This window comes from Mastigoproctus giganteus, chromosome 13 (assembly GCF_048544385.1).
Source record: "Mastigoproctus giganteus isolate SK-2022 chromosome 13, ASM4854438v1, whole genome shotgun sequence".
Taxonomy (NCBI): domain Eukaryota; kingdom Metazoa; phylum Arthropoda; class Arachnida; order Uropygi; family Thelyphonidae; genus Mastigoproctus; species Mastigoproctus giganteus.
In genome coordinates this window covers 28,145,174-28,157,474 of record NC_143587.1, presented here as the reverse complement: position 1 = coordinate 28,157,474, position 12,301 = coordinate 28,145,174, and the positions used below count along the sequence as shown (strand labels likewise).

The 12,301-nt window shown below is 36.6% G+C and overlaps 1 protein-coding gene across 2 annotated transcripts in view; it reads right to left on the bottom strand.

Annotated features, from left to right (window-relative positions):
• zormin (spectrin and immunoglobulin domain-containing protein zormin) overlaps positions 1 to 12,301 on the bottom strand; it is a 264,807-nt gene that overhangs the window by 75,296 nt on the left and 177,210 nt on the right. For both annotated transcript variants that reach the window (XM_090387636.1, XM_090387637.1), the window contains 2 exons: positions 4,740 to 4,923; positions 1,870 to 2,003 (listed from right to left, as the gene is read on the bottom strand). In XM_090387636.1, coding sequence (XP_090243762.1) covers positions 1,870 to 2,003; positions 4,740 to 4,923 — 318 coding nt within the window. The remainder of the gene's footprint in view (positions 1 to 1,869; positions 2,004 to 4,739; positions 4,924 to 12,301) is intronic.

Sequence of the window (12,301 nt, the reverse complement as noted above, 5' to 3'; positions counted from 1 at the left end):
TATTAATTAAGCTATGCACATAAGCGTAAATTTATTTTTATTTTGGTTGCCTGTGGAAAATAATCTTCCGATTTTCAAGTATCATTTAATTTTTTAATTGGTAAGGTAATAAAGTGTAAATTTGTGCTTGTTATATTTTTACTTTTATAGCCTGTGGATAATTTTCCTCCTATTTTTGGTAATTAGAATTGCTGTTTAATAGAATTAAAATTCAATTCATGGATTCAACAGGGCAACTTACCATATACTTTGCTATGGTGAATCCATCGTAACATGATTTGATCGTAAAGAAAATCAATCGTAAAGCAGGGGTCCATTGTATTTTTAACTATTTACATGAAACTTCGCATAATTGGGGCAGCCGCTTAATCAGGCCAAAATGCACAAATACCGATGTGTCCCAAATAACCGGAATCAACTGTATTAGTAGTGAAAATATTATATTAGGAATGAAATTGTACACACACAATATGCTATACTATCGATAAATAGGTAAAACCTTTTTTTTTTTTTTTTTTATCTCCAGTAGCTGAGGCAGTGCTGGCTTCTTCCTAACTGCTACCATTTAAATACTATTATGGCTACTCATTGTTCTATATGAGTGAAATGTATTGACTTCTAAAGTAAAAATCAAACTCTCCATAAACCAATGCAAACTGAAACCTCATAACTGCTACAAGTAACTCCTTGCCTATAAGAGAATCTACCTCCCCAAATATGTAAGTCTCCCGCTTTCAAATTATTAAGTAAAAATATAGTCCAACATATATGGCTGCCTATGCTAAAGCATAGGCAGCAATATATGTTGGACTATATTTTTAGGCATAGGCAGCCATTAACCCAAGCTCAGTTAGAACCTTCCAACCATTAAAATATTCTTTCAATTATACTAGCTATATAAATACCAATTTTAACATAAAAAAATATCACCATAGATATTATTCCTCTTCATGAATTAAATCCACATACTTGTTTTAACTTTTAACACAATTTTACTCTCTAAATTTATCTTTAAAGCCAGAACTAAAACAGGCATAACTGTCAGTCTCGAGTACCATCTATATTCTCCAGCGATAAAAAAGAATAAAGTTTACTCTATGCAGAATAAGAAATTAAATGCAAAATGCTCTCCAGGTAACTTTAATTTTCATGCTATACTAATGAGAGCCAGATATAACTGATTGGGCTATTGTTCTTTGTAAAATTTCTTCAACCAATAAGATTCATTCTGTAAAAACAATACTGTTGATAGTTTAGCATCCATACCAAAAGTCCATCACACCATACTTTTGTCAACAGTTATGCTAGTCCTTTCAAGATACAGACCACAACAGTTGTAAAGCAAAGAACTGAAAGTTCAACCTTGCAGCAACTAATATTAATGTTAGTGGCTGTGAGGTTAACATTTTACCTCTGTGCAGTGAAATGTTCTTTCATTCTGATTATAGTTTATTGACATATAACCATGCCCTTTCTGAACTCAGATGTATTCAACAATTTATTTTACTACCAGTCTGTTTAGTCAGTAGTGACAAGAATCTTATGCATAATAATAAAAGTAAAAAAGTAAAGTGCAGCCATTTATCAACCCACTGCAGGGTGGAAGCCTCCTCAACAATTCATGCTGAGGGAAATGGACCATAATCTGCCACGCTGGTCCAGTGCGGGTTGGCAGATCGACCGTATTCAGCAGTCAGGGGCTTGAACCCCGGTCTACTCAAAGAGCGTGTGCTACTGCACTCCCGCTCCTGCCCACTCGGCTACGGAGGCATAATAATACTTTATACTAAATTCTATAAACAGATTATAAATTAAACCTAACTTATATATTCATTTTCCATGATCTGCAAAGATTATGCAAAGACTTACCCTTTCCTCTCTACTCTCCTTTTCTCTTATCTTCTGCATCATATTAGTTAACTCAACAGTAATATTTGCCAGTGCATCTAGCAGTTCTTTATTTTTTTCCTGGATTTCTTTCATACTAGCTGGTGTGTATCCACCTATTAAAGAGACCACAGCCATGTGTATACTTCTTCTTTCTACCTAAGCTTAATCAAATTATAAAACAGCACAAAAACTTTTCAGTATGCTTAGAAGGCTATGAATTGGTAATTTAATAGCAACTAGTGACACCACTTCCTGGCTTGGCTGAAAAAAAGAGTAATCATTCACACATCCACTGATGAATTTGCTCAGTTCATCAATGATATTTAATAGAGCAAGTCAACTAACCAAAATACAATTTAGATCACAATATATTTCTAAAGCACAGTCCTTAGATTCAATTAGATTAAATTATTATTAAATTAGATTAGATTATTATTCCAATACTCATTGTATGTCTACTAAGCTTAGCCTTTCATATTTCTATAATTTATTATTTAGCAAGTTTGTTTGTTTTTTTTTTTTTTTTTTGCAGGTGGAGAATTTACACAGCACATTCCTCCTGGCATATCAGCTTTGGTGTCCCAGCTGTACGTAATTTTTGAGAAAACATGTACCCTTAGGAAAATGACTACTTTGCCAAGTGGAAAATTTGCCCACTGGTGGAAGAACATTGCATTGCAGTGTCCTTACTGTAGAGAAGCTCTACAATATAGTGGTACAAGGTATTTTTACCATGTGGGCAGGACTTGATATTGCCATCCTTGGTCCCTCATACAAAGCAGAAAATATAACTAAAACAAACAAACAGTGTTTCATCCCATAAGAAAGAACTGCCTATGGCATTCACCCTTCAGAGAAAATTACAAAGTACATAGCAATCTCTATGTTGCATAGTGCAGAATGGTCTTTAAAGACTACAGAAGGTGGTTAGAATATAAAGGTTATTCCTATGATTTCTGCAATTAAGGGCAATAAATATTATCTGCTTCTGCAACAGGATCTGGAAAGGTTGAGCAGATGGGCTGAGAGGTGGCAAATGAAGTTTAACATTGACAAATGTAAAGTACTACACATGGGAAACAGCAACCCCAGAGCAACGTATCAACTCTATGGTACAACACTGACAGTGGTAGAGAATGAAAGGGACTTGGGGGTGGTTGTGCAGGCAGATATGAAGTTCCCTGAGCAGTGCAGACGGGCTGCAAGAGTAGCTCATGGAGTATTGTCAATGATATACAGGAATTTTTCCAGCAGGGATAAGGAGGTGATTATTCCATTGTATAAGGCGATGGTCGGGCCACACCTAGAGTACTGTATACAGGTCTGGAGGCCTCATTTCAAGAAGGATGTAGAGCTGCTGGAACGAGTACAGAGAAGGGCAACAAGATTAGTGAATGGAACAAAGGGGTGCTCTTACGAAGAAAGGCTTAAGTTTTGCAAATTACAGTGTCTGGAGACTAGGCACCAGCGAGGTGATCTGATAGAGGTGTATAAAGCCTTGAATGGTTTAAGCATGCTCAATGCTGATGGGATTCTTCCTCTAGCTCAGAATAATCACCTGAGAGGGCATAAATTCAAATTGAGGAAAGACAGATGTAGGATAGACGTGCGGAAATTTGCCTTTAGCCAGCGAGTGGTTGGTTGGTGGAACAGACTTCCATCCCTTGTGGTGGAGGTTGATAGCCTAAATAAGTTTAAGGCTCAGCTGGACAGGTATTTTGAACGAACAGAGGGGTGAAGTGGAAGTGGTTTTTTTTTTTTTTTTTTTTTTTGGCTGATGCTGCATAAGCTTTCTTTCTTGCATCAAATGCCTCTACTAATGCTAATGCTAATGCTAATTTATGTTTTTATTTTTAGAACAGTTTATATTATGAAACCATTATAACCAATTATATTTACTCTTCTCATTTTTTAGTAGTTAGTCCTGTAGTGCACACACTTTTTGATCTTATTTAAATTTTATTTAAACTCGCACACTTTTTAATCTTATTCTACTATCCCAATTTCCATCTGATATATACTACATCTACTTAAGGAGTATCTTAGTAGTCATGTAGCGATGCCTTTCACATGTTTTTAACTGTTTATATATGTAAGCATGTAATGAAACTGCATCATGTGAACCGTTAAAACTTTCAGTCAGTTTTCTCGAATGGAATCTTAAAGTCAATCACAGTTGTTTCTGTTAATCTAGAAACACTTTGAGACTGCTAGAATATTTAAAGTATCGCTAGCAAAACACTGTTAAAACTTTCAGCCAGTTTTCTTGAATGAAATCTTAAAGTCAATCACAGTTGTTTCAGTTAATTCAGAAACACTTTGAGACTGCTAGAATATTTCAAGCATCACTAGCAAAACAGAAATAAAGTAAAATAGCTTAACTGAGATGGATATGCTCTCATATACTTTACAAACATTAACCATAAACATGCTTTGATGTTCAAGATCCTCTAATCTAGCATATCTCATGCATTATGCAATCCACTTTGTCCAAATAAATGATAGCAGTGATTATTACTCTTAATGTTAGTTACTAAGATACATTGATAATTTAGGGTAAAATCATGATATCTATTTCAAAATAAACTCATAAAATAGAGTTACATTTTTATGCACTTATAAAAAACGTTAATTAGCAGAAAAAGCAATAGCTTGTTGGACAAGGTCTTAATATATGAAAATATATTTCTATTTTATGTAAGATTTGCAAAGATGTATTAAATATGATGGGTAAGTTCTTTCCAAAGCATACACTTTCTTTAATACTTATTACTCCATTAAGTTTATTACTTATTTTTCCTCTCTGGAATAAAAATTACTTAAAATGAAAAAAAAAATAAAAGTCTTACCATATAATTGCATAGCAAAAGATGACAACCTCCTCAATCTATCATCCTGCTTTACTTTTCCAGACTTCAAGAAATTTTCGATAACTTCTAAAAGACTATCGATATCATCTTCAGTTTTACAAGTCACAGATTTACGAGTAGTTGCAAGCAACAGTTTATGGCCTTCTTTAATCCAATCTTCTGCCTGTAGAAATAGAAAAATATCAGAAACCATTAGCATACATTATAAAAAATTATTTGGGTAGGAATGGGTAAAGAAGAGAGAAGTTATTTTTATTAGATGGTTTGTTGCGAACAGTAATAAGTATCAGAATTTTATAATGACATTTTCATACAGGATTTTTATGAATAAAAAAAAACTAGTTTTACAATGCCTTTCTTAGTGTAGAGCATTTACAGAAATTTTTTAAAGGCAAAAAATGATCAAGGGAAGGAAAGCAAAGATAAATTACTAATAATCTATTAAAAATTCTAAAGAAACATTATTGTTATTAAAATATTATATACAAGGTGAGTTAAACACTACTACCCATTTTTAAAAAGGTACTGCTGGAGTACAGTGGAACAGGAAAGATTTAATCAAGCAATATTTGTTTGACAATTTTAAATCATTTGCTTCACAAATATTCAAATGTTGGCATGAGCACTAGCATTTTTAAGAACCTTTCTTTATCCTCCTATCAATTTTCCACTGAGTGTGAAAGAAAGTCTACAGAAACACCGCTAGCATCCCATTTTTCTTCCAACTCATGTATTAATGATCTTGGTGAAACACCTCCCACCATTCCCAACATGCTCCATTCAATGCCTCCTGTGGTCTTCCATCAAAAGGATGTCAGAAGGATTTTGACGAATCTTGATGCTAAGAAAGCTCCAGGACCCAATGGTATTTCTCCACTTGTTCTCAAAACCTGTGCTCCTGAACTTACTCCTATTCTTTGCCACCTTTTTTCACTTTCTTATTCCAAAGGTGTTTTTCCTTCTGCTTGGAAATTTGCTCATATCCAGCCAGTTCCTAAAAAGGGTGACAAATCTCTCCCATCCAATTATCGTCCCATTGCAATTACTTCTACTTTTTCTAAAGTAATAGAGAACTCAATTAACCGCCAACTCTTAAACTACCTAGAAACCTTCCATCTGATCAACGATTGCCAGTGTGGATTCCATCAGTGTCGATCCACTGGTGATATTCTGGATTATATTACCCATTTATGGACTGATTCAATGGAAAGGTTCGGTGAAACACAAGTAGTTGCTCTTGACATCTCAAAGGCTTTCGATCGTGTTTGGCATAAAGGTCTTCTAAACAAGCTTCCATCTTATGGTTTGCCAACTGTTTTTAGTAATTGGTTATCCAGTTTTCTCTCTGATTGTTCACTGAGGGTGATGGTAGATGGCTCTCTGTCTTCTAACTTCTCCACTAATGTCGGTGTCCCCCAAGGTTCAGTTCTTTCCTCCACTCTTTTCCTCTTGTATATTAATGACCTTCTTCCATTGACTGGAAATCTTATCCATAGTTTTGCCGATGATAGCATATTGCATTCCACTTTTCATTTTGAGAAACCTTGTCCTGCTCAATCAGCTTCAACTTCTCGAAAATCTGCTACGAATTCCTTAAATCCCGATCTCCAGTGGGGCAAAGACAACTTAGTTGATTTCAACCCTTCTAAAACTCAGTCTTGTTTTATATCTCACAAAAAAGGATTCTTCTGCTCCTATGCTTATTTTTAATGACACTCCAATTTCTAGGCAAAATGATATCTCTTTTGGGGATTACCCTGACTTCTAATCTCTCTTGGCACAAGCACATTACAAATATTGCTTCTTCTGCATCTAAAAAACTTGGTTTTCTCTTTCGCTCTCGGCGTTACTTTTCTAGGCAAAATGATATCTCTTTTGGGGATTACCCTGACTTCTAATCTCTCTCTTGGCACAAGCACATTACAAATATTGCTTCTTCTGCATCTAAAAAACTTGGTTTTCTCTTTCGTTCTCGGCGTTACTTTTCTTCCAAACAGCTGCTCACTCTGTATAAATCGCAAATCCGCCCTGCCATGGAATATTGTTCCCACATCTGGGGTGGTGCCCCCAAAACCTCTCTCAGGCTGTTTTATTTCATTCAGAAGAGGGCAGTTAGGTTAATTAATGATTCATCTCTAACAGAGTCCATCCACTCGCTGTCTCATAGATGTACTGTTTCTGCTGCATGCCTCTTCTACAGAGACTTCCATGGGCACTGTTCTTCTGAATTGGCTTCTATAATTCCTGCTCTCTCTTTCAAAACAGTCCGAACACGTGCCACCACCAGCCAACATCCATTTACTGTCCAACTTCAAACTCACAGAACCAACTTTTCATCTTCCTCATTTATTCATTCAACTGCCGTTTTCTGGAACAACCTTCTTTCATAAGTATTTCCTGAAAATTACAGTCTACAGAAGTTCAAGTCCAATGTCAACAAATATCTTCTTTCGTCTTCTCAACCTGCAACCCAAGCATGGTACTAAGTACTACAGGTTCTAATACCTCTCGTGTTTGGGGTTTACATAAAAAAAAAAACATAAAAAGTCACTTCCGTAATAATTTCCTACAGTTCATCAACAGTTCTTAGCTTTATCAGTAAACATCTTCTTTGGCCCAAAACATTATTATTATTATTTAAAAGTAAAACTATTTTGTTAATATACATAGTGTATTCATTTCAGGGATGTTCAATTTATTTTTCTAAAATTAATTGAATTTTGTTCTTTTTCTGTGATTAATAGAAGTGAAAAGTAAATATAGTTATCTCCTTATCAATTAATTACTAAGATTATAACTTTACAGAACACTTAATAAAGCTCTACAGTTTTACATTCTGCAAACTTAGCCATTCAATTTAATTACCACTGTATAATATTCAACACTCTTCTCCCACATAATTTTAAGCTCTTTTCTATCTATATGTAACACACTTTTCACAAGCTACATCACATTCTTGAGTCTTATATTACAATATACATGAAACATGCATGGACTATCTAAAGCTAACAATACTGCATTAAACCACATTAAATCTATAAATTTCTTTTTTCTATACAATTTACATGGAAAAAGAAATAATAATTGGCAGATTTCTATTTATCCAGTTTTATGAAATTTGTTTTTTTTTTTTTTTTTTTTATGAAAACCCCAAACATGAAAGGTATCAAAACCTATAGTACTTAGTACCGTGCATGGGTTGAAGGAGAAGTATGGGGGGTGGGGGTGATGCCGGAAACTTTGCTCTAGAGACTAAACATGGGTTTCACCACTTCAAGCCTCCAAAAAGCAAAGTGGTGGTATTTCACCGGTTGATGAAAGTCATCTACCACCTGTAGTAATGGCTTGACAAGTATTTTTAAAAGACCCAAATAAAAAATTTCATGAAAATCCATCCAATGGAAAATAAATAAGAAAAAATAGTTGAAAAGCTAACATCAGTGGCAGCAGAAAAGCACAAACCACTACCTGTTGTGTATAATAAACTAAAATAAAATATATGCCAGTAGCATGGTAGACCAGTAGAGTGAAAATGAACTTAGCCAATAAAATAACAAAAAATAAAACAACGTTGAAGCAACATTGCTAATATAATTTAGAAAATACAAGCCATTTCACATAATTAATGAGGCCCATGGCAGAGAAGAAAAATGCATGAGATGTATATAAATTATCGCCTGATAATTTATATACAAATTATCGCCTGATAATTTATATGCATCCCAAGGTTGGTGAGAGGAACAAAAGAGTGCACTTATGAAGAAAGGCTTACATTCTTCAAGTTGCAGCATCTGGAGACTAGGCACCTGTGAGATGATCAGAAGCCTATGACAGATATAACCTAGTCTGTAATCAAGTCACAAAGGAGGTTAGGCAGGCGAAGGAAGATTATGAGAAATCTTTGGCAAAGGACGCAAAGAAAAACAGCAAAGAGTTCTTTACTTATGTAAACTCTAGAAGGAAAGGGATGAATCAGATTGGTTCACTTAACATAGATGTTTCGACTATTGATGATCCTGCGCAAGTAGCTGATAAACTGAATGAGTATTTTGCATCTACATTCACACATGAGGAGTTATTCAAGGAGGGGAATGCCAGAAGTTTATCAAACTCTAGCAGGGAGCTAAGTGATTTTGTGATAACTGAGAGGAAAGTGGAGGAGAAATTGTTGAAATTAAACATAAAAAAAAGGCACCTGGGGCAGATGGAATCTATCCAGTTATAATGAACAAGGCAGCAAGGGAAGTAAGCAAACCCTTAGCCATAATTATGAGAGCATCCTTAAAGTCAGGGGAGGTCCCCATGGACTGGAGATGGGCAAATGCATCCCCAATTCACAAAGGGGGTTCAAAGGGTGATTCAAATAATTATAGACCTGTTAGTTTAACTTCTGTTCTGGGGAAAATAATGGAGTTACTGGTTAAAGAGGTGATACAAGATCACCCAGACAAGACAGGAGCATGGGTTTGTTAAGGGGAAGTCTTGTCTGACCAATTTGATTGGATATTATGATCTGGTCACAAAGGAACTGGATGCTAAAAATAATTTTGATATCATATACATGGATTTCAGGAAAGCTTTTGATACTGTTACACATGGAAGACTGCTGTACAAATTGGAGTGGTATGGCATTAAGGGCAAGTTACCGCAATGGATAAAGGGATGGTTGAGTGGGAGATGGCAGACAGTGGTAATAAATGGACACTGCTCTACATAGACTAATGTTATTAGCAGAGTCCACTAGGGTTCTGTGCTGGGCCCATTGTTATTTTGTGTATTTATCAATGATATCAATGAAGGTATATCAGGCTTAATGTCCAAGTTTGCATATGATACAAAGGTTGGCAGGGTTGTTAATGACACTAAAGACAGTATGCTACTGCAACAGAATTTAGAAAAGTTAGGTAGATGGGCTGAGAAGTGACAACTGAAGTTTAACATTGACAAATGCAAAGTACTGCATATATGTAGCAGTAACCCAAGAGAAATGTAACAATTCTGTAGTACTACACTCGGGGAGGTGGAGAATGAAAAAGACCTGGGGGTAATTGTGCAGTCAAATATGAAGTTCTCTGAGCAGTGCAGATGGGTTGCCAGAGCAGGTCATGGAGTTTTTTCAATGATATATAGGAATTTTGCTAGCAGAGAAAAGGAGGTGATTATCCCTTTGTATAAGGCAATGGGCAGGCCACACCTTGAGGCCTCATTTTAGGAAGGATGTAGAGTTGCTAGAACGAGTACAGAGAAGGGCAACAAGATTGGTTGTTATTTGGTTTTTAGGAGCATTAGCAACTAAGGCCATATTGCTCCGGGATATGCGGTGGTCATTTCCTGACCTTTCTGCATCCTCCGTATTTGGTGGTGACGGGCTCGAACCCCGGTCTAATCAAGAAGCGTGTGCTACGTACTGCTGCTCCTTCCCACCTGGCTACGGAGGCGCCCAACAAGATTGGTGAGAGGAACAAAGGGTGCACTTATGAAGAAAGGCTTAAGTTCTGCAACTTGTAGCATCTGGAGAGTAGGCACCTGCAAGGTGATCTGATTGAGGTCTCTAAGGCCTTGAATGGTTTGAGCAGGCTCAATGCTGACGGGATATTTCTGCTTGCTCAGACTAAGAACCCGAGGGGGCATAGATTCAAATTGAAGAAAGACAGTTGTAGAATAGATGTGCGGAAGTTTCCCTTGAGCCAATGGGTAGTTGATTGCTGGAACAGACTTCCATCTGTTGTTGTGGAAGTTGATAGCTTAAATAAATTTAAAGCTGAACTAGACAAACATTTGGAGTGACTGGATGGGTGAAATGGGAAGGGGTTTTTTTTTTTTTTTTTGGCTGATACTGAATAAGCTTGCTTTCTTGCATCATATGCCATATGCCTCAGCTAATGCTAATACTAATGCTAATTTGGAAATGGATGCCAGATGGCACCCATTTCCAAATCATGTGAAAACTCACTAAGGTGGAAACGAGGACTACCAACAATACGTGACCAAATGAACTGAAAATAATAATTAATAAAATAAAATAGACTGACCATTGTGCCCCATCTCGATGGAGGATGAAGAGGCCCATAATAGTCAGGGAATCACTGCATTTCGAACACTAAACAAATCCATGCAATGACGGAAAGATACTAAAATCAAACCGCAAATGCATTAGATTTGTTTTCTACATCAGCATGTTCGGGAGGCAACTAGAGGGAGTAATACTCTTGATTCGATTATCAGCAGTGATTCTTCGTGCATTAAGAATCTGCAGATAAATGAACCACTAGGTGGCAGTGATCACAGTGTGCTGAAGTGGGATTTACTCAAAGAGGTAACTACCATTAGGGGTAAAGGTAAAGGGAAGGGTTATTGCTTCCGTAAAGGCGACTACGATGGACTGAGACAGTATTTAAATTCTATACAGTGGGACCAACCGATGATGTTACCAACAGCAAATTCAAAATGGGAAGCATTCAAAGAACTTATCTTGGAAGCTACTAGGCTTTACATACCAACTAAGAAATATTGTTCAAGGTTTAGGCCAAAATGGATGTCAGATGAACTAATGAGGAATATGGCAGAGAAGAAAAATGCATGGGATACTTACAAATTAACACATGACACAGAAGCCTATGATAGATACAAGTTGATATGCAACCAAGTTACAAAGGAGGTTAGGCAGGCGAAGGCAGATTACGAGAAATCCTTGGCAAGGGATGCAAAGAAAAACAGCAAAGAGTTCTTTGCTGTTTTGTAAACTCTAGAAGGAAGGGGATGAATCAGATTGGTCCACTTGATATTGATGGTCAACTGTTGATGATCCTGCTCAGGTAGCTAACAAACTAAATGAATATTTTGCATCGACATTCACACATGAGGAGTTATTCAGCGAGGGGAATGCCAGAGGTGTATTCAACTCTAGCAGTAAGCTACAGAATCTTGAAATAACTGGGAGTAAAAGTGGAGGAGAAACTGTTGAAGATAAACACAAGAAAGGCACCCGGGGTGGATGGGATCTATCCCAGTTATATTAAAGGAGGCAGCAAAGGAAGTAAGCAAACCCTTAGCCATAATTATGAGAGCTTCCTTGGACTCAGGGGAGGTACCCATAGACTGGAAATGTGCAAATGTGACCCCAATTCACAAAGAAGGATCAAAGGCTGACACAAGTAATTATAGACCTGTGAGCTTAACTTCTGTTCCAGGAAAAATTAATGGAGGCACTGGTTAAAGAAGCACTGCAGGATCATTTAGACAAGACTTCAGTTATAGCTTGGGACACAGCATGGTTTTGTTAAGGGGAAGTCCTTGCCTGAGCAATTTTATTGGATACTATGATTCATTCACAAAAGAAACTGGATGCAGGGAATAGCTTTGATATTATATACTTGGATCTTAGAAAGGCTTTTTGATACCGTTGCACATGGAAGGACTGCTACACAAATTGGAGGCAGTGTGACATTGGAGGCAAAATTGCTGCTATGGATAAAGGGGTGGTTGAGGGGGAGAAGACAGAGAGTGGTAAATCAATGGACACTGCTCATCATGGACTAATG